General features: G+C 34.5%; 1 protein-coding gene across 2 annotated transcripts; it reads right to left on the reverse strand.

Annotated features, from left to right (window-relative positions):
- Positions 1-283: 283 nt before the first annotated feature.
- Positions 284-26,583, reverse strand: LOC134541486 (ankyrin repeat and MYND domain-containing protein 2). 2 transcript variants are annotated; one of them, XM_063384977.1, is made up of 5 exons: positions 26,295-26,583; positions 22,348-22,546; positions 20,441-20,583; positions 15,935-16,279; positions 284-9,554 (listed from the first exon to the last, which is right to left on the reverse strand). In XM_063384977.1, the coding sequence occupies exons 1-5, from the start codon at positions 26,487-26,489 to the stop codon at positions 9,201-9,203; spliced, it is 1,236 nt and encodes a 411-aa protein (XP_063241047.1). In that variant the 5' UTR covers positions 26,490-26,583; the 3' UTR covers positions 284-9,200. The 2 variants fall into 2 exon arrangements, with proteins under 2 accessions (XP_063241047.1, XP_063241048.1); XM_063384978.1 differs by having other exon boundaries at positions 22,348-22,513; positions 26,295-26,579.
- Positions 26,584-27,144: the final 561 nt, after the last annotated feature.

A 27,144-nucleotide genomic window follows, 5' to 3' on the forward strand; every position in this document is an offset into this window, starting at 1 on the left:
ACGCAACATGTGAAACATGTTACTGATGCAGTCAAAGCAACTGATAAATGCAAATGTGCTGTAATTTACAAATACTGCTCACTTGTAAAACTTAATATTTATTATATTATAATTTTATATATATGATGAAGTTATGAATAAGAAATGTGATTTAACTCGAATCGAAAGTCATAGCTGAGTTTGCGGATTAACAGGAACATAAACCTTTTAAGTTTTAAATATATATAATATAAGGTATAAACACTATATAATTAACTCAAATTTAAAAATAATTATAAATGAAACCAAGGTGGGTATTTTATTTCACTTGCATAATAAACTAAGTTACATGTGCTAACAATTAAAAAAAAAATGACACAATTTTTACATAAAAGACTAGAAACCACACAAAAGTTAGAGAAAATATCAAATGTACAGCAGAACTCACTGATGAATTATAAAAATACACTAATGACAAAATTAATCACTACAAAATAGCATACAGTATGTCCACACAAATCTGCAATAAAATTTCCCTGACTTTTCCCTGACCAAACTTTAAATTTTCGAACTATTTTTCAAAAAAATAATTTACCTATTTTGCTATTTCCTGAAAAAATAATACAAATTCAGCCTTCAAAAATGGCTTGGAATTATATAACAAAAATTAACATTTGAATAGAACCTTGAATACATCATATAATAGTGTGCATAATACTAATATAAAATAAAAAAATAATAATACACCACCATCTCAAAAAGACTCTCACAGTCTAGGTGAAGGCAGATAGGAGAATGGCATTTTACCCTCAAATTACTAGGGGTTCAGAATATTAGCATCATACTATTAATGATTTATTGTTTTTGTTGATTACACAATAGAAGATATTTTTTTTTGCTAATTATAAAGATAAATCCTATTTTAACTAATTTTCTAAAGAAATTATTATTTTTTAAAATAAATTAATTTGAAATGTCATTTTTTTGTAAAAATATCCTTTATAAAATGCCACATAAATGCTATGTATTTCTTTAGAAAATTTTCAAAATGTTTGTACAAAATGTATGTAAATATTATGTTTAAAACAAAATGCTAACTTCACAATAATAGATGCCACTTTATAAAAAAATATATACTAAAATAGATGCTAATTTTTTCAGCCCGTACTAATTACTACCACTGTGGGAATTTCCATGACTGCCAGTATTACAAGTAAAAGCCCAGACTTTCCCTTACCAATTCCAACTTCCCGATTCTCCCGAATGTGGACACCTGATACATTAAAAACACAAAACAGACTAATGAATAATTACAACGTATCAAATATTACAAACAATTTAAAACCTACAACATCAAGAAAAATGAGCAAATATAAATGGCTTTGGTCAATCATGCACTATACAAAATTATACAAAACAGTTCCTTTTGAAGAAAAATTTACTTGTTAATGTTTATCAAATTTTTTAACACAAACATTCAAGCTCTAGGTTTTGCCTTCAAGAAAAACTGTCAAAATAAATAAGTTTTTTCAATAACAGCAGTTACATAACAGCATTTTAATTGTTCTAAACAAATGAATTGTAATTTAAAAGTTTTCTTGCATATTTTTAAAATAACCTCCCTGCCATTTAATATATGACAGAAATTATCCAGCATTCACAACAGGCTTTAGTAAAATTTTATGTTTGTGATATTTAGAAAAGTAATAGTAACTAGGACTACCAATTATTGATCGTTTGAACATTCATTTAAAATATAACTGACCAACCAACAAAATATAAGCATAAATGATTTTCACTGCATCGAGAAATCCTAAAAATATAAAATACCACTGTATACTGATGTTTTTCCAATTATATGCCATAATTTATGAGTAAACTTGTTTATGTAGTGTAAGTCATCCCTTACCAGAAGCTGGGCCTATAGTTTTTAATCTTGAATCTGACCAAATATGTACTGCATGGAATGATAAAAATGTAACAGCATCAAGAGTAATACATGCTCAATTTTCCTTCACCCTGCAATCTTTAGTTGAACTTTTGACGAATCATATGTATTTATATTAGTACATAGAATTCTTGCATAAATATAAATTTTAACTTAATACCACCAATTCTGGCTGTTATAAAGTATTTATATGCTGTATGTAAATCAGAATAACTCAAAATCAAAACAGATATTTCTTTTTTTGGATAAGCTGTTCGGATAAAAATTGGTTTTCAAGTAAACTGGCCCATCTCAATTCAAATTAAGAAAATTCATGTCAAATTGCTAAGCATCACAAATTTGTATTATTATTTTATTTTGTCTTCCACACTAACTTATTTATGTATTAAATTAATAAAAATCAGTAATTAAAAAAAAAAAAAAAAAAAAGAACAGTAATTTTTCATGCTACTTCTCTGTTTTTTTCACTTCCTGAATTATTTATTTCCATTTTTACCTGACATAGTTTCGACTTAATTTTTGCTTCCCACTACTCAGGGGCATAACTTATTTTAAAAATCATAATAAATAGGAATTTACTTTCATGCTGCAACTAAACGAACAACTTTATGGCCACAAACACATTATCCCTTATTTTCCTGGAAGACCTTCACATAAAAGACAGAAACATAAATATCAAGCAAGTTAAAGGAATGGAATGGAATGGAATGGGCCAGTAAGGTCTGATAGGAGGAAGACTGTGGGCCCATTGTGCTGGAGGGAAGGCGTACTGACTGACGTGTTGCCTCTTTCAGCAGCACGCCGCCGATTGGGCTTAAGTGAGCCGGATGGCTTGCAGCTAAGCTCGTGAACTCACTGCTTGGTACAACTAAAAAATACTGCTGCATTCATGAACTGCTTGAATGTTTGTGTGTGCACTTTTGAAAGGAAAATTTGTTCTGATTTACCCAAGTCACAAAACTTCTAACTAACCATACTATAAACCACGCAACATTGCATTATTTTGTTCAGGAGATCGTTATGACAACATCATTTACACAAGAATACCCATTGAAAAAAAAAATTATACTGCCAAATACTGAACAAAGAAAAAAATTAATAAAATCATGTGTGAACTTTTCTTGATTATGGCAAGTTACTTGTCAGTTAAAAGTTTATAGTTTTTATATTTTCATTCCCGACTACATGAAGCTATGAACAGTATAAATATGCAGTAATTGGCAGGTTTCATGAAAATGACAAATTAGTACAAATTAGACCATTAACTGTTAGTATCAAAACTCAGAGAATACATACCACTAATGAAACACTACATTTAAACAACTCTCAGAAATACGTTAGTCCACATCTACTCACAAATATAACTAAAAAAGTACACGTTTTACACTACAATTATTTGTACAGTCTACTGCAGCAATATTCTATGATACTCCTTGTAAAATATTTAAGTGCTGTCCTTTACATACTGTCCACTTATTATGCTGCAACCAGAGAAGAGAAAACATACAAACCAGATTTGCTATTACTTATAGTCCAACTCACGAACATCTCCAGCATAGTTTTTAATTTCCACTACAACTATTACAAAAACCACAGTTCCATTTTCCAAACAAGTACATTAACCTCCATTTCATAATTTTAAAAACTAAACAAATGTTGCAAAATGTTTATACAACAGCTGGTTTGTAAACCCAATTTTAAAAACTTTGGGTGGTGGTTTCCCATGGATACTGATGTAGAGTTTATGTAATACTCTCAGAGCCTCGCTCAATTCCTAAAGATGACATAATACTATTTGTCTTTGAAACTCCAGTTTCAGGAATAGTATTTGTGCCAAATGTTAAAAAAATATATTTGAAATCTAACAGCAATACTGCAGATAATGTTCCTTTGTACAACTATCTTTACCCTATAAAAACCTTTTTGCATTCAAAATTGTGTTATGGTTATTTTATGGAGTTGATCCACATCTATTGCTTAACGTACCAAAACATTCCTAATGTTGAAATTTGTGGTTTGCAGCAGTTACATGAGAATTCTGCGGTTTATTTGGCGGGAATTCGCAGCATACAGCAGGCTGCATTAGGCGAAGAGCTTGCCACAAGTACCAGCAAGATAACGAAATGTCAAACATTTTACACTAATATTTGGTTGGGAAAGTAGGGGTGGAACTAATTAAAAACACAGCTTCAAATAAACTAGCAATACAAAACCTTAACTGTTTGACAGTAGCAGTGTTACGGTGGTACTATGGGAGCAATCGCCCTTCCTGTTCGTAACTCCCACACTAGCGATAGAAAAACAATATACTCCATAGTTCTGATATTTCAAGATTTCAGAAATGCCTTAAAATAACCTTTTAGGCAATATTTTGAAGACTTTGGACTTCCCATTAGCTGGAAGGTATTCCAAATTTACCCTAAAGCCTTCGGTCATATGCCCAGGGCCGCCAAGAGAAACGCAGGGCCCGCAGGAGTGAAGGGGGAAGGGGGGAGGCTCCCTCCCTATTAATAAATGTACAATTTTTCAAACCCCACAATTAAAAAAAAAAAAAAATATATATATATATATATATTTTTTTTTTGTTACAGAGACCATAACTGTAAATGTGATATGCTCATACTGGATAACTTGTTAGGTTTCTAAAAGGATTTTATTACCAGACTAGTATGAAACATATTCTGAAGCTCAACCTGGTGCTTGGTGCCTGATTCCTGGAGATCCTTCCCTTCACTTCGGCCCTGCATAAACCCTTCCCAAAATTAGAAGCTGGGTCTAGGCCTGCTGTTTCGGTATCTTTATTATGTAATTTCCCTCTCTCCCATATGCAGCATTTTATTTGTCTTACCCTCTTTTATCGCATAATCGTCGCATGCGCGTAACCGTCGCACCTATATTTTTGGCCGTCAAAATTGGGATAAAAAAACTTCTCGCTTAAACATCGAATTATGTTTTTGGTCCCGCTACTAGATGCCGGGCGCTTTGTGTACTGTAGGTATCTTTTCCGTATAAAACGATGTATTTTAAAGTAGAAATCTAATATTTATTCGAAAATTAACACTTACTTATTTAATTAACAGAAATACAAAGTTGTCCGACGTGTAAATTATCTATTAAAGATGTTTTTAAACGTTATTATCTTTATCTGATCGTCTGCGTCGCCGCGGTGTACCGGTGTAGATATCTTTTCCGTATAAAACTACGTATTTTGAAGTAGAAATTTAATATTTATTCGGACATTACCACTTACTTATTTAATTAACAGAAATACGAAGTTGTCTGACATGTAAATTTTCTTTTAAAGACGTTTTTAAATGTTACATTTTTATCTGATCGTCTGCGTCGCCGCGGTGTACCGCTTATGAACGTGTAGCCAGTGCGAGTTGCATCATTTATATTTGATTATGTTGCTTCCCGTATAGAGCGCGCGCACGTAGTCGAATATCGATATCTCGCAGATTGCATGCAGCGCGCTCTCTCTGTCGAGTTAACTACATTTGATGGCCCACATTTTTTCGTAGCATGCGTGTACTACGACATTAGTTCACGTTGCAGATTCAAGTGGCTTGTGTTTTCGCATTACAGTTTGGGTTTTCTGTTTAAAGTTGAAGAAAATTTTTGTTTAATGAATTATTAATATAAATTGTTTGGCATGCTCTTGTATACTCCACCTTTTTTTTTTTTTTTTTTTAAATAAACGTAATTTCCATGAAGGTTTTTTTATGAATAACTTTTGTTAAAAAAAAAAAAAAAAAAAACCGCATAATTGTTGCATCCTTACTTTTCAAACTTGATTTTAGAATAAAATGTGCGACGATTATGCGAGAAAACACGGTATATTTCCTAACTCTTGTACTAATTCAGGAATGCTAGCATCAATATCTGGAAATATTCAGTGTTTAGGGCTGTGAAAGGCATTCCTTAATAGGTATTTCTAAGCTTATAACGACATTTGAAAATAATTGTGTGAAGACTACGCCAGAGTGACATAGGTACATGCAATGGAAGTCGTTACATACAGAAACTGCATTTCCTAGGCAGCTGCAACAAGAGGGGGTGTTTAGTTTGTTAGGTCATCAATTTCAACAATTCAGAACAAAATAATACAAAATGAAATAAAAAAGTGCCCCTCTCCTATAATTATAAAAAATTGTTAGAAGGGTTCACAACTTCACGGAACAAAACCTTGATTATTGAACAGCAGTTCAAACTGTTTACGTGATTTATTCACAAATACCATTTTCATAATAAATAAATAAACTAATTTTCAAGAGCAAATATCACCTGCAGAAATTGAGCTAGACAGCTAAATGTTAAACTCTACCTCAATATTCATAAGGAATTACTTCCATAAATATTTAGTGTGTGTTTGCAAACATCCTGCTTCAACATGATGTCTAATGGACTGCAAAATATAAATTAGCATCTTGTTTCTGACCTTTCCATATATGTATGTATTTGTATTTTCATACTAAACAACTGAGATCAATGTAAAAATTATATGCCAAATGATTTTACATTCACCCCTTAGCAAAACAATTGGTTTCTTTTCACAAGGTTATTTTCAACTGCAGTTATTTGTGCTTGCTACAATATGTTGGATCAAATTTTTATTTTAATTTTTTTTATAGCAGTTCTGAAGTAACCCTAAGGGCCGGTATTATGACCTCCGGCTAAATCTTCAGGTTAGCTAGCCTTCAGGTTAGGCTAGCCTCCGGTTAATGAACGAGGGGTGTATTATGAGATTATGACCCATACTTAGGCTGCGGTTGGCTAACCGGAACCTGACGAAGCATGTGGTGTAATAATGGGCGTGTTGGTAATGAAATAAACAAGAATTTGGTCACTTTTGTTGCGAGACAGTTTTTTTTTCTGGTAGAATGTTAGTCAGCTGTTTGTTTGTATTGTGATTTGGAAGTTTACAGCTGCAGTAAAGAAATATGCCGCGAACTTTATCTTGCAACAGATATAATTAAATTAACCAAAAACTACTTCGACGTCAAACCTGCTTTGTATTAAACCATAAAATTACAATTTACGATTCAAAACTGTGTGTTTTCAACTTTACTCTTGTATTGAAACTCATGATTTTGTTAGGTTATATATTAAGCCAAAACTAACGATGTAATTCTATACAAACAAATAAATACATTTTTGCTAGAGAACACTTATTTCTTTCATAAATTTATTTCATAATCAAAAATTATAGACCCTGTTTCGGGAAAATACTTGTCGATTTTCATTTCACTGGTGTAGGTTTCATTTTTGTACTAATAGTTTCGTATCACGTATCCAAATTAATCAGATCCTGATGGAATTAGTTTGTGGTATAGGATGCTTGCTGTTTTAATTTAGTAGGTCGAGAGATCCTAGATATATTCACTGGGGAAATAATTATGATTGTAAAATGTATACGAAAGAAATACATTTTTACAAGACCTGACATAATTTGTTTGTATCGTGATATGTTAGGTATTTTAAGTTATGTACAGGATTTTTCAACATTCTAAATTAAAACAGCACGTCTAATGTAAAACAAGACCAACATATAAAGGGTCATGCCGATAGGATCAAGGGATAAACTTGGATACGGGAAACAGAATAATTCCAGTGCTGTTTTCGTTTGGCACTTGCGTGGCAGGTAGATAATAAGTACCTAAAGGTTTGTAAGATAGGGAAGGGATAATTGGGTTAACATTTATTTTCACATTCAATTGTATTCATTGAATTATAACCACGTCTGAAGTCGTATGAAGTGCATTTCATTCCCGGCATATGTCCACTGTATTATGAATAAAAACTCACAGATACAACTTCCACGAAAACACGCATTTTATAGGTAATAATAACCCTCGTTTTGCAATTTTAAAATTCACTTATTTACACATATTCTTAAGCAGGATATATAGTTTAAGTTTATATACATTGCATACGTTTATGTACTTCGTGATCAATTAAAGTCAAATAATAATACACGACTCGACGAGAATAGAAAAGCGTGACTACACTTTCATGTCATGTAATTTTTAATAAAACTTTGACGAATACGGCGAAGCATTTTATATTTAGTAATAAAATATTCCATCGCATCCTGCAAATATTCAATATAATTCCTCAAATAGTCATCATCACTATCAACAACTAATCTCGCCTGATACATCGCCATTTTATTTTCTGTTGCTTAGCCTCCGGTTAAGCAGCTAGCGGCCGGTTCATCCAACCGCTAGGTTAGCCGGAACTTTAACTGGAAGGTAGACGTTAACAGGGAGTCAGAAAACCGAAATAAGAGCTAGCCTGCGGTTAAATTTTAGCCGGAACTTTTGCCGGGGGTCATAAAACCGGCCCTAAGTGCATCACAAAAGAGATGCAACTTTAAGTCAAATTTTAAAACATCCAAATTTCTTAACGTTGATTAAATTAACAAGTGTATGAAGAACAATTCAGTAATGACGAACTGTGAAAATTTTTGGTTTCTTGATTGTTAGGGATGTGCGAATCCTTGATTTTCAGTTCGGTTCGAATCCGATTCGAATCCCTGGCAATATTTAAGATATGAATCCGATTCCGAATACTAAGCACAGAAAAATAAAATTAACTGATTAATTTAAAAATAATGTGTATTTTCTTTTTTCTAACTGTAACTACTGGCAATTATTTATTAGACTGAGATTGAAATGTTTATAATTATATAAAATTAATTAATAATACTTTAAAATATGAAAACCAAAACATATTCGATTCTCCAACTCAATCGTAATAAACTGCACGCCACAGGGAAATCTCAGTTTTATAAACGTTTCAGCAAACGAAACATTTTTTTCTCCAATAAATAGCAATACGTTTGTTTCTTGTAGGTATGTAATTGTTTTTAGTTTATAGTTAGCTATACGACGAAATTCGTAATTATAGTTTAAGCTCTCGAAATTCTTTTAATGACACTGTGTTAATTATTTAATTTACATATCTTTTTTTGATACATCATATTATAAATACTTACGTAATAGTAGCCTAATTTTATTTTTCACTGCTAGTATTTTTGAGCCGTATTAAATTAATTTATAACTTTTGTGAATAATCGTAATACTGTTCGAATCCATGTACTTACAACGATTCCGGGTTCGGGTAATTGTGGATTCGAACCGTACCCGAAAATATCGGGTACTCGCACATCCCTATTGATTGTTTTGATGACCATTAGACATCCTGTTCAAAATGCAAAAAACAAGGTGATGTAAAAATAGAGCCACCGTGCTGTGCAGCGGAAGGATCAGTCTCACTTCACCTCGAGGCTCTGGAGCGAGGGCAGGGGGGAGGGGCAGGCGGCGGCCTTGCCCGAGGGCCGCGCGCACACCTTCTTGTGCACGAACCAGTGCAGGCGCTGGCACTCGCGGTCGCAGTACTGCACCGCGCGGCACTTGCTGCACTTCTTGGGGGCCCCCTCCTGCCCGCAGGCGAAGCAGCACGCCGCCTGGTCCTGCTCCGCCGACGCCCGCTGCCCGCTGATGACGCCCGACACGACGCTCACCGCCGGCGGGGAGTCCTTCTGCGCCAGCGTGGACACCATCTGCCGGAAGACGGTGCACTCCCGGAACGGGAACTCCCGCACGCACTCCCGCATGAAGCTCTCCTGCAACAAGACGCCCGCGCTCCAGCTTCAAGCCGTCCGCTGCCGGCCAAATTATACTGTAACACGAACAGAAGAGCAAGTTTTAAAAATAAATCTTTGAAATTTAATATCATACGGAAAAAAAATACTTAAATCGCGGAAATACGTAATATCATAGTTTCTTACATCATTTAAAACTGTAAAATAAATTTGCATTTATATTAGAGTTGAGGCCACTAGGTATAGAGAATGGCAGTAGCACTACCTTGCTTATTCACATAAAGTGAAAATTTTCGACAGGACATCTTATGAGTAGATTATAAAAGAAGAGAGCTATAAAAAAATTGCTGCTTTTGTTTAGCTAGCTCCCAGATAAGAGTCTTAGACTAGACAGTCCACTGTCGTGATGTTCGGGCAGGGAGGCTGGGGAGAAACCACTGCACCCTCGCAGAAGGTCCAGCCCCGGCAGTTTTACCCACAACCAAAAGGCTGGAGATCTGTTTAGCATAAGTACCGTACCCTTAAATTCTGCAGCGTAGCAAAAGAGACCACATCACAGATTACAGCATGACAGATACAGAACATCAACTTGCAGAGGTTACGGGGATACAAAGAGTAAAACACGGGCTCAATCTAGTCAATTCATTATAAAAAACAACTTTTTCTCATCAACCTTCACGTAACAGAAACACAAGTATGTACTAGTGGGTGCGCGGACTTCATGCAACAGCGCCAAGAGTACCATCACATCAGACAACCTGTACCATAACAAGACGAACAGCATCTATAAGCTCTTCAGACTTCGTAATATCCTAATCTTAAAAGGCGGTAACTACGGTAACACTTGTCAGACCAAGTGCATTGCATGAGAAAAAATAGCGCATGGACAGCTACACGCAGTCAGTCGAAGTACGTGATTGTACACAAGCCAAGCAAAATGTTCAAGCTACACAGACCACCTATGAATTTTCTTAACTGTGGTTTTTATAATAATTCTAATTCAGCGGACACCTACATAAGGAAAGTCTAATGTTTCAATCCAACTTGTAGCAAATCCAAAATGTAGCAAACATACTGTTTAAAACGCATCTCAAAATGTGTATTTTGGATGGTTCTCTCTATGGGGAAGACTGATTCAAAACATTTATAGACACACGCCATCGCTGGTTTACACTGTACATCAGAGAGAAACATAAATATCAGACAAAACAGATAAATACACAAACACAAGCCAAAATCAGCTGATATCAAATGTTAAATGCATAGACAACACAGAGAATATCATGGAAGGAACTAGCCAAAACAATATCACAGCCCAGACAAATGTTGGCTGACAACAAGATAATTGCAAAACGAACAGTAAATATAAATAACCACCTAGGACAACACAGTGACAGACGAACCAAACAATGAAAGCAAACCCATTATCTGGAATACACATTCTACATTCACGACAGAAAGCCAAACACAACAGGCGTCCTACGACTAAATAGTTGTGATGTTTCGGGAACTGAAATCTGCTCACGCTATCACTATCAGGCACAAACAGTATTGCTGTGTTGACCAGATTATCTGTAAACAGAGTGTTCCAAAACACAAAAATACGGGTTTAGATGTTGAATATGCTACACCTAACCATACTTCTGGTGCAAATAACCACTCCCTAACCCTTAGATGGGTCAGCGTCTTTCCATTAATTTTAGGGAATGAATTTTGGTGTCCAATCCTTTGCCAAAATTACTGCGCATATGCAAAGCTCACTATTGCGGTGATTTTGTCCAGAAATGATCTTGTTGCAACTGTCTCACGGTCTCTTTGTCAGCCCACTGTTCGTCTGTACCATGAAATTTTTCTAATTCTTCCCGCTATGTAGTTCTACCATCCACTATGTATTAACCCACCACTATCCACTACATAGTAAAAACCTTTTATCTGCTCTGTAGAACCTCCTGTCTCAGTACCTGTCTGGCAAGAGATCCATTAATAATGACAGCCTTCTCACCTACGGTCTCTTTGGGTGAGTAGAGAAAGGAATTCTGTGTGCTGCGTATTCATTAACATTTGACACCAGCTGATTTAGGCTGTTTTCTGTGTGTTTGTGTATTTAAATATAAGTCTGTTCCTGAGGTTTCTCTACAACACACAGTATTGTCACGTGGTTAAAAATCTATATCATTAATTTATTAATTTTTTTTGTAGGAAACAAAATTTAAATCTTTTCTCTAGTTCGGGACTTGGTTTCCCTCAAGCGCAGATGTTGTAACACCTTAGAGCTTAGATGTTATTTGGGTCTCCGCGGGGCTGGGAGAGTGTGAGTCTTGCACGTATTCATCTGGGGACGCAGGCGTGACCGCGTTTCAGCCAGGCCAGCTGACGCGTTGTTGTGCTGTGAGTCTGGAGAAATTCGGTGCAGGCTCGTTTACCGTTCTTTTGAGGCCAGCTGAGAGCGTAGATTGTGCGCGGTCGCCGTGCGCAGCGAGTGTCGCAATCTAGCGGCCAGTTTTCAGACTACGTGGACATCACAGTGCGTGGCCGGCTTGCTTTAGTAACTTTACGCGTTGGGAAAACACAGGAAAACTTCCAGTCAGGATGTTTTTCCCGTAGGGGTTTTGGGGCCAAGTAATTTGGTTAAAAGGGATGTGAAATGTTTCCTCGTGGCTGTAATCCTGTGAAAGGCTGTTATGCTGCCCGGCCGTGCATCGTAGGAGTAAGGTCTGGATGATGCCTGGGTCTTAGTCTTCCGCAACTTATGTTTCTTCGTAGTTAACTTTAAAATTCACTTTTGGCGTGGTAGTTGCTCTTAAATAATTTTTGAACAATGTTTTACTAAACTTTAATGAGGTCAGAAGTAAAGTTTTCTTTTATTTTCCATTATAAACTCTGTAATTCGTTTGTATCACGACCCTTTTCTTACATGTTTATGATGACGTTATCGAACTAAACTGAGTAATTATTAAAGTCTTTTTCTAGCTAGTGAATATTCTTCTTAATTTTAATACTGAAGTTGCGGAATAACTAATGACATTTGGAATCACTAGGTGGGATGGAAACTTATAAGACTAAATTAAAAAAGTTTGTGGTTAGAATAATGTAATCATAATAACTCCTGGTTTACTTTACAGCGACCAAGCGGCTTATTCCTTTTATTATTGGGTTAACTTTGTTTAGGAGTATTTTCCTCTCCTGTTGAAAGGAAAGCTTGACTGTGTTTATTTATTTATTTATTTGTATGTAATTATTTATTGTAGAGGAAATGGAAGGTTTCACCTAATTTTTTATATGATAACTATTAATTTTCTTGATAAATGTTATGTGTTCTATTGTTTTTAGGGTTATCTTATTCTTCTCAGTATCCTGATTTTTCAGTTCTTGTAAAAGGATAAACCTACTAAAATGATTCTAGTGCCGTGACGCTCTATGACTAGTCAAAGATTTTATTATTTATCTCAGTTACACTGTTAAGAGTAGAACACCCCCCCCCCCCCCCCCCCAACCCCCCGAAAGTGAGACGTGACAGTATAAATCAGCAATTAAATATGCCCACAAAAAATTCTTTAAAATACAAAATTTGTTTTCTTATCTGATAAGTTTGTAAAATAATTTGCGTAGTGTAAAGAGGTTAGGCACTGACCTACCCTAACATTGATGCTTTAACGTGGGGTTTTGAGAAGATGACAAATATTTATTCTTGTGTTATGTTTCGTGTTGAAATATTTGTCTCTGCATTAGGTACTTAAATGTTTTTCTATAACTCCTTTGTTTCTGTTGGTGATTTCTGGCAGAGATGATTTATAAATTTAAGTTTAAGCCGGGTGTTGGGGAAGAAGGAGTAAGGAAGGGCCATCCAGCTGGCGCCAAGAGGTGTTTGAAAGTGCTGTGGTGTGACCTAGTTAGCTGTGATTGGCCAAGTGACGTCTCACTTTATATGGGAGAAGATTGCTGTAGGCTGCCGCCATATTGTGCCGGAACTATTTCCTTATAGGTTGCCAGAAGTTATTGTAAGCTGTTAAATAATGGTAAAGTAAACAAATTTGTGGTTTAAAATCTTGTATTTTTTTTTTTGTTAAACTTATGTTACTTTGAAGTGTATGTTTGGGTGAAGTAAGTGCAAATATTGACCGGAAGGATATGTAACTTTGTCTTTGGAGGGAGAGAGAGGCTTGTAACGGTGATTTGGAAGAAGCTGTGAAACATGTGGTGAAAATAAAGTTCTTCTTTGTAGTTGGGCGTTATTAAATTTATGATGGGAGAGTTACCCACTACACTAGTAGCAAAACAAGCAATGCTTTTATATGTTAAGGCACATTAAAACGTAAATACACAAACAGGTAAAAAATAACTACAAGGGGCTTATCCAATATAAAGCAAAACAAATCATCAGAATAACTTAAACAGCATGAAATAATGTAAATAATGATTATTTAATGTACGTATGGCAAACACACAAATATTTCTCAAAATAAATATAAAGCTGCTATTTAAATTATATCCGAAAATATAACCAAAGTTCTGAATGTGATGAGATTCCATAATAAATAGAGATGTACGAACCTGCAAATTTTTAAGTCGAGTCGAGTCGAATTTTACAATAATTAGTTCGAGTCGATTCGAGTCGAGTTTGTAGATCATAAATTCAAGTCGAGTCGATTTGAGTCTGAATTTTTATATGAATCTTTGACACTTAAGTCGAGCTTGAATATTTGCACTTTATTGCTAAGAGTCCTTAGATGGTTGTCTTGTTATATCATGGCCCACTTAATCAAATATTATATTTAAAATACAAGTATTAATACAAATAATTCATTTAGGTTAAATCCTTAACTGATATAATACAATTTAATAATTGAGGTATAGAGCATAGAATAAAAGTATTTTCGGAATTTTTAAATTTTATTTAACAAATATCGCCCAACTGTGAAAATTAAACAATTCGATATCTCCTAAAGTATTTGGAATTTCTTATATACACCGGCTTTAATGAAAAGAGGAATTTAAAGAGCATATAATAAAAGTATTTTCAGATTTTTAACATTTTTTTCTCCGCAAATACAGCTCAACTACATATTTACCTTATTTTGAACAGAACGAGTTAGCTGCGACCTGTAGCATTCACGAGTCAATAAAAAACATTGAATATAATTTAGGCTTGTTGACGCAAAGGTTAGGGTAAGTTTCACACAATCATTAGAACATTTTTGAAAACTTTCACTTAACGTTCCCATAACAAATATAATACATTTAAAGATTATTGCTACAACACTAACGCCGTTACGTTGCCGGCCAATCGCAAGCTGGCACTTCCAACCAATACATGCTTTTGTATTTGTATTGAATAGTTACACTTTATAAAATACTTTATACTTCATAATTAATTTTAACTTGCCACTTAACTTGAATAGCAAACAATTATACAAAACGCAATCTCGCCGAACGTTATATTGAAAACAAACACGGGAAAAAAATTCATGTTCGCCAACCTATACTTCGTAAAATTAGTGGAGCAAAGTTTTTTTAAATGCCATTTCGTGATTGGTGGCGTATCAGTCGCAAACATGCGCACAAATATAACGCTACAGTTAATTTATTATTGTAACGTTGCGCCGATTGTAGCATGGATTTACTAAAAAAAAAAAGTAATATTTCTGCCGATATTATGATTATAAAATTTAATTTGTGTTTTGTTTAAAAATGTGTTCGTCTTCTTTGATATGTGGTCACACCTGTTAAGTTGGCAATATGTAAAACTAAAATATAAATAATATAGCCGATTGTCGTCATTGTTTGTAAGTACGTGTTTCGGTCTTACGTACGTAATTTTTAGTGTCGGCCGAAGTCACGTAAGGAGATATTAAGAATTTATTGTAATTCAATTTTATTATATATTATCATCGAGTTTTACCCGAATTTCCTTTCGAGTTTCGCCCCGTCGAGTAAAATAAACTCGAATGCCGAGCCGAGCCGATGCTACTTGCTCGACTCGACTCGAATTTTCGAGTCTCGGCCCATCACTAATAATAAATTGTTAACTAAACCATTTAACAAGTAGGGAGGGCTGAAGATTGGGTTCTTACAATTGACTAAACTGTGACCACCATCACTCAAGTATGAGAAGATTTTTTTTATACATTTTCTTTTAATATGATTTTGAAAATATACTAGGTACCATCTCCCATAATACCATATTTTAAATCATCGCATTTCTACAACCTCAAAGTAAACTTTTGCATGATTTTAGAATCATCAAAATTACTTTTGTGTAAGATAATTGAAAGCTTCAAGATTTGTAAAAATAAAGTAATTTTTTTTAAAGAACCAGCAAACAGAGTATTTGTCATTAAGTTTCACAGAGTATCATGTGAAGGCCAGAACTTGCCTGAACAGCCACGGGCAAATGCCTTTACCTGGAACTCTGGCGTCGCAGAAGGGTCGGCACGACTGCTCTTCAACATCTTCCTGACAAACAGCTCGACCGGATCCGAGCGTTTCTCTTCGCCGTCCTTCTCAGCAGACTGCGCCTGCGACTTGCGCTCCTGCAGCGCCTGCTGCCGCTTGGCGCAGCTCGCCACCTCCGCCACCACGAACGACAAGTAGTGGAACTTGAACGCCATCACCTCGTTGGTGCGTGGGCCGCTCTTCATCTCCCGCTCGCTCATCAGCTGCAGTACCTTCTGCACTCTGTCCAGGCTCCCGCACAGGCTCGGCAACTTCTGCAGGTTCAACGCTATCCGCACCGGGTGCATGTTTACCTGTCAACGCATTTGCAACACCTAGTCTCAAGATCCAACTACTTGCAACCAGCATAATAAATACAGTAGAACCCTGTTATAATGTTCCTGCATATAATGTTTTCCTGCTTATAATGTCATATTTTTAAAGTCCCAATATTTCCCCTATAAGGACAATGTATTTATTTCCTGCATATAACGTTCATAATAAGTGTAATTTCCTGCTTATAATGTTTGCTTTCTAACATTCAATAAATGGGGAAAAAATGTTTTAAAACCAAATTATTCCAACACTTATAAAAAGTTACCTTTATGTATGTTTATGTTTACAACCACTGCCATACAATACATGAAGTTTGTTAAAATACAATTTTATGCAATATACTGAAGGTACACAGTGTTCATAGTTACGTGTCAGTTGGCACCCTTAGTCAACTCTTCTCTTCCTTGCCATTCCAGTGGGTATTCAGATGCACGTACATAGTCCTGCGATATTTAAGTTGCCAACCATTGAGCGAGGGCATAACTAAAAGTGTTTTCTATTGCTTACAAATAATTTTTTTTTTCATTCATACGTAGGAATCCCAAAATTAAACATTTTCAGGTGGCGAAGGAGTAGACGTTCTTACTCTTAATGTTGTCATCATGAATCGTGAGATAATTTGACAAAAAATGTGGCAGTGTATCTTTAAAGACAAACAAAATTTAACCAGGGAACATGATGAAGTTGAAAAATTGTTGGCTTGTTTCAGAAAATTCATGTATCAAGTATAGGTACTATCTTTGGTTTTAACATTAAAGTTGTTTACATAGCTTGGTGAGTCCATTGGTACAAATCTCGAACATTGTTAAGAGCTAAATTGAGATTTCCTGCTTATACGTTTTCCTGCTTATAATGTTTTTTTCTTGTGCTCCCTTGAAAAACATTATAACAGGGTTCTACTGTAGTTACAAAGGTGCCAACTTTCAAAACACTAACAAAAAAAAAACTATTGAACACAATCATAAAACACTATCAAAACTGTCTTCTCCATTCTACAGAAAATATTCACCATTTATACTTAGGGCCGGTTTTATGACCCCCGGTTAAACCTCAGGCTAAAATTTAACTGCAGGCTAGCTCTTATTTCGGTTTTATGACTCCCAGTTAACGTCTACCTTCCAGTTAAGTCCCGGCTAACCTAGCGGGTGGATGAACCGGCCGCTAGCTGCTTAACCGGAGGCTAAGCGACAGAAAATAAAATGGCGATGTATCAGGCGAGGTTAGTTGTTGATAGTGATGATGACTATTTGAGGAATTCTATTGAATATTTGCAGGATGCGATGGAATAATTTATTACTAAATATAAAATGCTTTGCCGTATTCGTCAAAGTTTTATTAAAAATTACATGAAAGTGTATTCACGCTTTTCGATTCTCGTCGAGTCGTGTATTATTATTTGACTTTAATTGATCACGAAGTACATAAACGTATGCAATGTATATAAACTTAAATGTTCCTGCTTAAGAATATGTGTAAATTAGTGCATTTTAAAATTGCAAAATGAGGGTTATTATTACCTATAAAATGTGTGTTTTTGTGGAAGTTGTATTTGTGAATTTTTATTCGTAATACAGTGGACATATGCCGGGAATGAAATACACTTCATACGACTTCAGACGTGGTTCTAATTCAATGAATACAATTGAATGTGAAAATAAATGTTACCCAATTATTCTGTTTCCCATATCCAAGTTTATCCCTTGATTCTATCGGCATGACCCTTTATATATGTTGGTCTTGTTTTACATTATACTTGCTGTTTTAATTTAGAATGTTGAAAAATCCTGTACATAACACAAAATACCTAACATATCACGATACAAACAAATTATGTCAGGTCTTGTAAAAATCTATTTCTTTCGTATACATTTTACAATCATAATTATTTCCCCAGTGAATATGTCTAGGATCTCTCGACCTACTAAATTAAAACAGCAAGCATCCTATACCACAAACTAATTCCATCAGGATCGGATTAATTTGGATACGTGATACGAAACTATTAGTACAAAAATGAAACCTACACCAGTGAAATGAAAATCTACAAGTATTTTCCCGAAACAGGGTCTATATTATTTGATTATGAAATAAATTTATGAAAGAAATAAGTGTTCTCTAGCAAAAATGTATTTATTTGTTTGTATAGAATTACATAGTTAGTTTTGGCTTAATATACGTATAACCTAACAAAATCATGAGTTTCAATACAAGAGTTAAGTTGAAAACACACAGTTTTGAATCGTAAATTGTAATTTTATGGTTTAATACAAAGCAGGTTTGACGTCGAAGTAGTTTTTGGTTAATTTAATTATATCTGTTGCAAGATAAAGTTCGCGGCATATTTCTTTACTGCAGCTGTAAACATTCCGAATCACAATACAAACAAACAGCTGACTAACATTCTACCAGAAAAAAAACTCTGTCGCAACAAAAGTTACCAAATTCTGGTTTATTTCATTACCAACACACCCATTATTACACCACATGCTTCGTCAGGTTCCGGTTAGCCAACCGCAGGCTAAGTATGGGTCATAATACACCCCTCTTTCGTTAACCGGAGGCTAGCCTAACCTGAGGGCTAGCTAACCTGAAGATTTAGCTGGGGGTCATAAAACCGGCCCTTAAACACTTATGTACACTCATTTCCTTGAACTAACACAGAGAGGTCGCAAAATTTTGGGTTGCCGATTTTGACGTCCCTTTGTGAGAGTAAAGTACTTCCCAATAGCAATCTATCCTGTAAAGGAGAAAATCCAACTCTCAAGAGTTCTCGAGAAATGCTGATAAAAATACGAGGCACAACTGATGATTTCTGTATCGTTACTCTCAGAACTGCTAAGGCAGCGTGAACCAGTGAGTGGTTAAAGAATCTGACTAACACGCTGGCCAATTGGGTTTGATACCAGTATGCATACTTTATTTAAATTTTTACAGATTTTTCATTGATTACATGAAAATTTGTATTTATTTATTGCAGGCAGTTAATATGAAAAAGCAAATGCTGTTATTAAATGCACATAATGTATTTTTCAAACACACAACAAAGTGTGACATTACTTACAAATCACTGTCACTGTCATTTTATACAGTTTTAGTGCACATTTGTGGGCAATATTTATAATAAAAACATGTAAAACATGTAAAAAATGTGTTCTGTTCACACCATGCACACTCTATAAATGTGACAATGTTGTATGAACTTTTTTTAACAAAGACAGAGGGAAGTAAATTTAATTAACATTTTGGAAAGTGACTAATGGTTCTATCAATTTTGCAGCATACCAAGAGTATTTTAACATGTTAATAGTAATCTTTGGAGCACATAATTTACGAAGAATTAATGAATGTATTTTGATGGCATCTTCATGCAAAGCTGTCCCATTGTTCTTGTAATATATTAAGGGCATTGATGCAGAGAACTTTCAGATAAATTTCCGTTTTAAAAAACCTACAAGGAAAAAATTACAATGCATAAAATTTCATACTCATGGTCTGTAATGTAGTAAATCAATATTTATTTAATGTATTTATAACAAATAAATATAAATTACACGTAATTAATAAAAATCTATAAAAAATAAAGTATCCATACTGGTTACTGAACCTGAGTCACCAGCATTGCAATGAGACGCTCTAACCAATAGCCCACGCTACCTTAACGGTTCTGGGTGCAACACTAGAGGGTATACTGTTTTTGCCTCTTTTTCAGTTGGCTATTTCTAGAAAACAATTGAGAGAAGGGATGCCAAAATCGGTGACCCAAAGGGGAAGGGCTCAGCCCCTTAAGGATACTCTAACCCCAATCCACTTATGGACTACACAGATGGAACCAACATAATCTCCATTTCAACCTCAAGTTATCCATATCTTTTATTTTCTTCAGATGGTGCACAGACTGAACAGATGAGTATACATATGTGACAACTGATGCTTTTAAAGGCATTAACTAAATTTATGTGAACTAAAAAAACAAAGTAAGCTTACATTAGTACAAATACGAATGTACTAAGTATACATTGAGATGTGAACGTATGCTTGTCACATGCACAAGAAGGGACTTTATTTAGAGAAGCACTGAAATAACCAAGTGTTTTCACAGTCAAAGCAAAAATAAACTTGTTGACAATCCAAACTCCCACCTGCATCACAAATTTATGGAGAGGCGTAGCAAGTGCTGGTGGCAGTTTTGGCTCCTTCTCCAATATCCCACGAGGGACGGTGAAGTATTCTATGTCTGCTTTCGGCACATGGTTGTTGATGACAGCAACACAATTGTGATTTCCTAAAAACATCCACATTACACTCAATAGTCGTATCTCAAACAAAACAGTATCATAATTCTAGTCCAACATGTGGCATTTCATGGTTATATGAACTTAAAAAAAGCTTTCATCCCCAGATAAAATTGCACCATGATTTCACACAATCAGAGAAAAAATTTAACAAAATTTTCTCAGCTAAATCAAAATTAATATAAAGAGCAGTCAACAACAATTAATTTTTTTAATTGTAATTTAATTTGTTTATTATGTCGATCCAGGTAACTTTTTCAAGCCATTTGTATTTTCCATGTAATTTTGAGTGTAAAGATGTGTTTTGTTTTCAACTTTTCTTGGTAGACATTCTGATTAGTCTTAATCTAACAAGGCAAAATACCCCTTAAAATTCATATAAACAGTGAATTTGTTGCATGTTTATTAACTGGGATGTATAGGGATTGTACTAATACACTTTGGTTCGGTTATTTAAAAATATTATAGAATGCCAGTTTATTTATATTTTTGATAGCTTATATTTAATGCCAATCCCTAACAACATTAAAATGACCACCCATTTAACTACACTAGGCATGAGCACAATTAAGCCACCTATGAAATGAGAAATTCATGGAGTTAAAGGCTAGAATTTGGAACATATTAAGGCTTCAATAAACGACGGACTTTTAGAGGAACCCAAGTACGTGTATTTGTGTCATAAACGAGCGATCAGTTTTAAAGACATAGTGAGAAAGGAATAGCAAGTAAACAGGCACTCTTAAGTGTGTATATGTGTAAATATATATAAAAAGCAAACTTTAGTATAGCCATAGCTGTTATATCATATATGGGAAGATCAGTTATCGAAAAAATAAAAGGTTTCGACAAAAGATTATGGTAATACTTAATAAGATTAACAAAAATACTGAATGAGCTTTCTATTGTGTCACCTAAGGAAGCACTGATATTTTTTTTTTTTGTTCTTTGACCTGATATTTGGTAATCCCTTGCAGTAAGGATTGATTGTATCAAAAACGGTTTCAGTAAAAAGGTTTAGAAATATTTATATGGTTTACAATTACTTTGAATGGGATTTACACTGCGCCTTCCAAGACAGTTGAATCCCCTTTGTCATTAAACCCACATTTTGTCTAGCTCCTTGATCTAATGGTTGGTGTTGGTGAAAAATAACATATTACAAAATTTTTTTTTACTATATAGTATATATCTTTCACTTATGATAATCCCTCTGCCTCTTTATCCAATTGAATTTTAGTCAGAAAAAAAATTAAGAAAATTCACTGTAGGCTACACAATGCTGCAAATAAGTTACTTAACACTTCAGATTAATTGATTATGGCACCACGCTTGTGCAGGAAGTCAATCTTCCCAACTTAACAGAAAATAAATTGCACGTGCAACATTAAGATGATAATGATACGAAGCTTTGTTTTATTGTATATGGTTCATATTGTTTCAAAGTGTTATCAAATATTAAAAAAAAATATATATATATAACCTTGATTGTACTATCAAAGCTTCGCACATGCCCACTAACGAGGTGTCAAAAACAGGGTTGACTGATTTATACCACAATGGTTTAAACCATGGTCTAAACCAATGGTTTAATATATATATATATATTTTTAATGAACAGTCTACTAAAAGACTCTTAGTTTTGTATGTAACAGGTTGTGGTGCAAGGTTTGAACCCTCAACCCGTGATATTACGTTTAAATATTCCATATTCACAAACTGCAACCAAATGTGATAACAATCACGTCACATACCCACAAAGCCCGCCATCTGTGCTGCTGTGCGATTGACGGAGTTGACGGCATCCTTCTTGGCTCCGGCCATCAACAGCAGTTGGCACAGCTCGGCGTTGCCCGAGAGCGCTGCAAAGTGCAGAGCAGTGTAGCCGTGGTCGTGACTTCCCGAGTTCACGTCTGCTCCCTGCAACCCAGGGTCGGTTTGTATGTCGCCAGGCTGTTTAATACACACACAATGCCCTTGAAGTAACTCTACACAGGAAATTTGAACAATACAACTTTAATCCAGCGATGAAAAGGAATGATTTCCATCAACAAATGCACACTTTGTCAACTTTAAATAAAAATAAAAATTAAAAGAAATAAAAAGTTGGATAAACTTCCAAAATATTACTGGTACTGGTACAATATCATATTATATCACAGCTGTTACTTTAAATAATTTTATACTTCACATTGCACACAATATAATTTTAAATAAGTAATACAGACGTATTACATGCAAGGCAGTGACCTGACAAGAGTCTTATAGACGTCAACTTGCATCTGTAGGACTTAAACAAAATTACTACTATGGGATGATCCTAAGCTATGCTATGCTGCTTCCTATTATTAGATATATAATTTGCTATACTGTGATGCTATAGTCAGAAAGACCCAAATTTACCTTGCGGCCAGCATCAGGCAGCAAGTATGTCATCTTTTGGGATGTGCACCAATCAAATAACACATGTACTTAACTGGTACATATACAAAAAAAAATAAAAATAAATAAATAAATAAAAATAACCACAGTGAAAAGTCTTTAATCATGGCCAGTTCAAAACCATGGTCATACCCGATTAGTGATTTTGTCAGATTCTTGAATGCAGATCTAGTTTTAAAACCAGTTACTGTACTCAATAAACACATTACATATTAACAACAGAACTAGGCCTATATATTGTCAGTTTATGAACACTTGTCATTTAGCACAAATCATCCTTCCCTTTTTTACAAAAAAAAAATCAGCCAAAGTTAACTATGATTGACTAGTACATAAACGTAGGCAATAAAAATGTATTATTTTATGATTAGGCCTACTATCTTACAAACTGTTTGGGTAACCAAGAGTTATAAATATAAATGTTAAGCTAATTATATTGTGCTTGAAGAAAACGACATACATGTATTACACATGTAACTTATTAACTCAACTTGTTCTATATCCCAGACTACACTCAAATGAGACCAATAGTATGTAAATGAATAGATAAAGGTAAATGTTGAATATCACAACTTTTGTACATAAGTTTTAAAATCAAAGAATAACCTGTACTGGTATTTTGAAACACTATTACATTTATTTCTGATGGGATAAGTGAAATATGAAGAGTGGCCATACTAGAAGTTGTATTATTACGTTTAAACGAATTATTAGTGGTGTGGTCAGTGGTACAATTTAGTAAGATTTTTTTTAAAATTTAGAATACGGCTAGTATCTTTAAGAATTTCTAGCTGCCCGACCCGGCTTCGCACGGCTATACTAATGGAAAAAAATTAAGCCACATCTCCCATTTACAGTAATGGTAAATAAAAAAAAAATTCTGTGAAAATTTATTACAATGCTGTATAATGTACCAGAGAGAAAATGAATAGCACCGATGGTTTCCCGACTCGTGCACGCAACGTACAACTGATGTACCCGTACTTCGCTACGGCAGTCTACAGGCAGATAACTCTTGCGCCGCTCATTATACATGCCCCTCCTTGTGGGTACGCCACTGCCGTGCAATGCCCGTTGCCATGGAGACGCAGAAGGCATGAACAAAGCAAAATCCTGTTCTCATGCAGACAAAGTACTCACTGTTGCCTGGTCCCATGGGATCTAATTTTCGGAACATGTCATCCTGCATAACATAATGAACATTACTGTGAAGTTTCAAGTCTGTAAAATATATATACTTGAAAAAAAGGGCAATTTTTGATATTTAAAGTACCCACAAAATTTCAACGGTGATGAGTACTGCACTAACGACTATGTAGTTGCCATAGAGACGAATGAAGCATCAACAAAGCAACAGCCGTTGCCATGGTGATTTCCTCCCAAAAACTGGAAATTTTGATATATTACGCCCCCGAAACTCCCCTTGGGATTGGATTTCCGCAGAATCCGTTCTTAGTGAGCGTCTACATCACAAAATGAGTAACTATGCTAAATTTCAAGTCAATGGGGTGTATAGTTTTAGAGATCTCGTGATGAGTGAGTCAGTGAGTGGTATTTTGCTTATATATACACACATACACACACATATATATATACAGATACAAGTTCTTGTCAGAATTGTAACGGGAGAGGAGAATTATTGATGGTCCGAAAAATGAAAATTAATTAAAAATAATAAAAATAATTCTAGTAAAAGAAAAAAAAACTAATTAAACACAGAGAGGAAAAAAAAAACAATAGTTTAGGTTTGCGATTTAAAGTGATAAAAAGTATTTAAATACTAATTGAACTCTTATGAGGGTACAGATTGCTTCGTTGTTAATATCACACGGGTGTTTTTTACTTGTATGGGAAAATTAAGAATGATAAGGCATCTAGTGTGTGGCAACAATGTTAATAGGCAATAGGAAATAAACTTCTAGCGCCGGGGCATTGTCAACACACACTTTGTACGTGTACTGCATGTTGTATCTAACCCTCTCAAATACATTTGATTCTAAATTGGACTTTTAGTAAGGATCCCTAATGTTACTGATAATATAATATAGCCTATTATAGCCTTCCTCGATAAATGTACTATCCAACACTGAAAGAGTTTTTCAAATCGGACCAGTGGTTCCTGAGATTAGCGCGTTCAAACAAACAAACTCTTCAGCTTTATAATATTGGTATAGATTATTAAAGTATATTGGTCCGATAGACTTAAATATTTAGCGATGTTAATATTATCTCCAATGCAACTATAATGATGTAAATTTGTGTTGTGCTTTAAATTCGTAGCTTAAACTGTTTACCATGAGAGATTGCCCTGAGTGTTATTGCTGCCTGTTGCTATCTTGAGACTAGCTGCAACTTTATCCTGTGGTTCTACAGAGATCCTTGGGAATATAGCATATCCAAGAATGTTTTAAAAAAGACAGGAACTACAATGTCAAAATGTTACGGCTAAGTCCAAAATAGTTTTCCATCCTAATTGCGTTTTCCATTTCAAGTGAATGATGTTTGATATTCACTTCAAATGGAAAAAAAATAAAGGTAGAAACCAATCTTGACCATGGCTGTACCATACTTATATTAAAAACCCCAGTTTTTTAGAAACAGCCTCTACTATGCTACATACCCAAGGTTCTCTGGAGAACCACAGAATCAAGTTCCAGCTAGTATCAAGTAACAATAGTACGGCAACAATCAGGACAATCTCTCGTGGAAAACCGTTTCAGTTACACAACTAAAGCATAGTCCTTTGCATTTTCTGTTTTAATTTAGTACGTCGAAAGATCCTGGATGTAAAAAAAGGACGAAAATCACAATCTAAACAAATTATGTCAGGTCTTGTGGAAATTTTCTTTTTTGTATACATTTTGCGATTCATTGTTATATCACAGGTTTTTTTTGTGTCCAGGGTCTTTCGACATACTAAATTGAAACAGCAAGAATCATGTACCAGGACCATTGATCTATGTACACAGGACCATACCATCAAGATGAAGGGATAACTTGGATAATTGAATACGGAACTTTTACATAATTGACTTACAGAAATAGCGTAGCTGGGAAAAGTTCTCTATTGAGGGAAAAGGGCTTCATTCCAAACACTAGCTCATTCACAACCGAACTGTTAAGGTTATGTACACTCACACAACTATAGATTCAGATACAATTCATTAATGATCAAAACGTAATAAAACATCTGCAATGAAACATTGAACTAATTTGCTATTTTAACAAACAAGTTAAAAGTTAACACTTTGTAATGTACCTGATCCAAAAGCATTTGTGCTATTTCTGTGTTTCCTTTGTAAGCTGCATGCTGTAATGGTGTCATTCCATTTTCATCAAGTATATCTGGTTTTATTTCATTCTGCAGCAGTAAAGTTTTTAGTCCACTTGCGTCATTATTCGCAATTTTCTCAAAAACATCTTTCTCTGCTTTACACACTTCTGTAGAAGCCATTTTCAAATACGGTTAAACAAAATGTTGTGCTAAAAAACAGTCTTGCCATCCATACCACACTCAATTTGGGTACGCTCATCTCTACATTCGAGTACTTTCGGGAACAGGAATTTCTCAGTTCGGCTATAATTTGGGCACATACACTAAAAAGTATAAAAAGGAAAAAAAAAAATGCTTTCTTCTCTAATACAATTATAATACAGGAGAGGAAGATTAAGCCAATCAATGAGGAAGTGTCTATTTTTATGTTCAGAAAAAAATAACCTCTATAATACCTATAATAACTATAACTTACAAGCTATAATTAAATTAAAACCTTAAAATTAAACTGAACAAATGATTTTAAAAACTAGTATAATATTTTTATATATGTTTCCTTTTTCAATGCGAATCGAATCGTGTAAAATTCGATTCGAAGCTATTAAATCAAAATAGTGCCATCTTAAACATTATAATCTGTTAAATAAACAAAATATATGGTGCCTAATGTCTCAAATTCTACATGTAAATATGTTCATAGGGCAATTTTGACTTATCACACATTCATGCTTCAGCTAGCACAAATTAAAAACGCAGCACTAGTAAAACATAAAAACAGGTAAATCAAGCAATAGAAATATCGAATATTCATTAGTTGCTTACCTGTAAAATCCAA

This window comes from Bacillus rossius, assembly GCF_032445375.1.
Source record: "Bacillus rossius redtenbacheri isolate Brsri chromosome 4 unlocalized genomic scaffold, Brsri_v3 Brsri_v3_scf4_1, whole genome shotgun sequence".
Taxonomy (NCBI): domain Eukaryota; kingdom Metazoa; phylum Arthropoda; class Insecta; order Phasmatodea; family Bacillidae; genus Bacillus; species Bacillus rossius.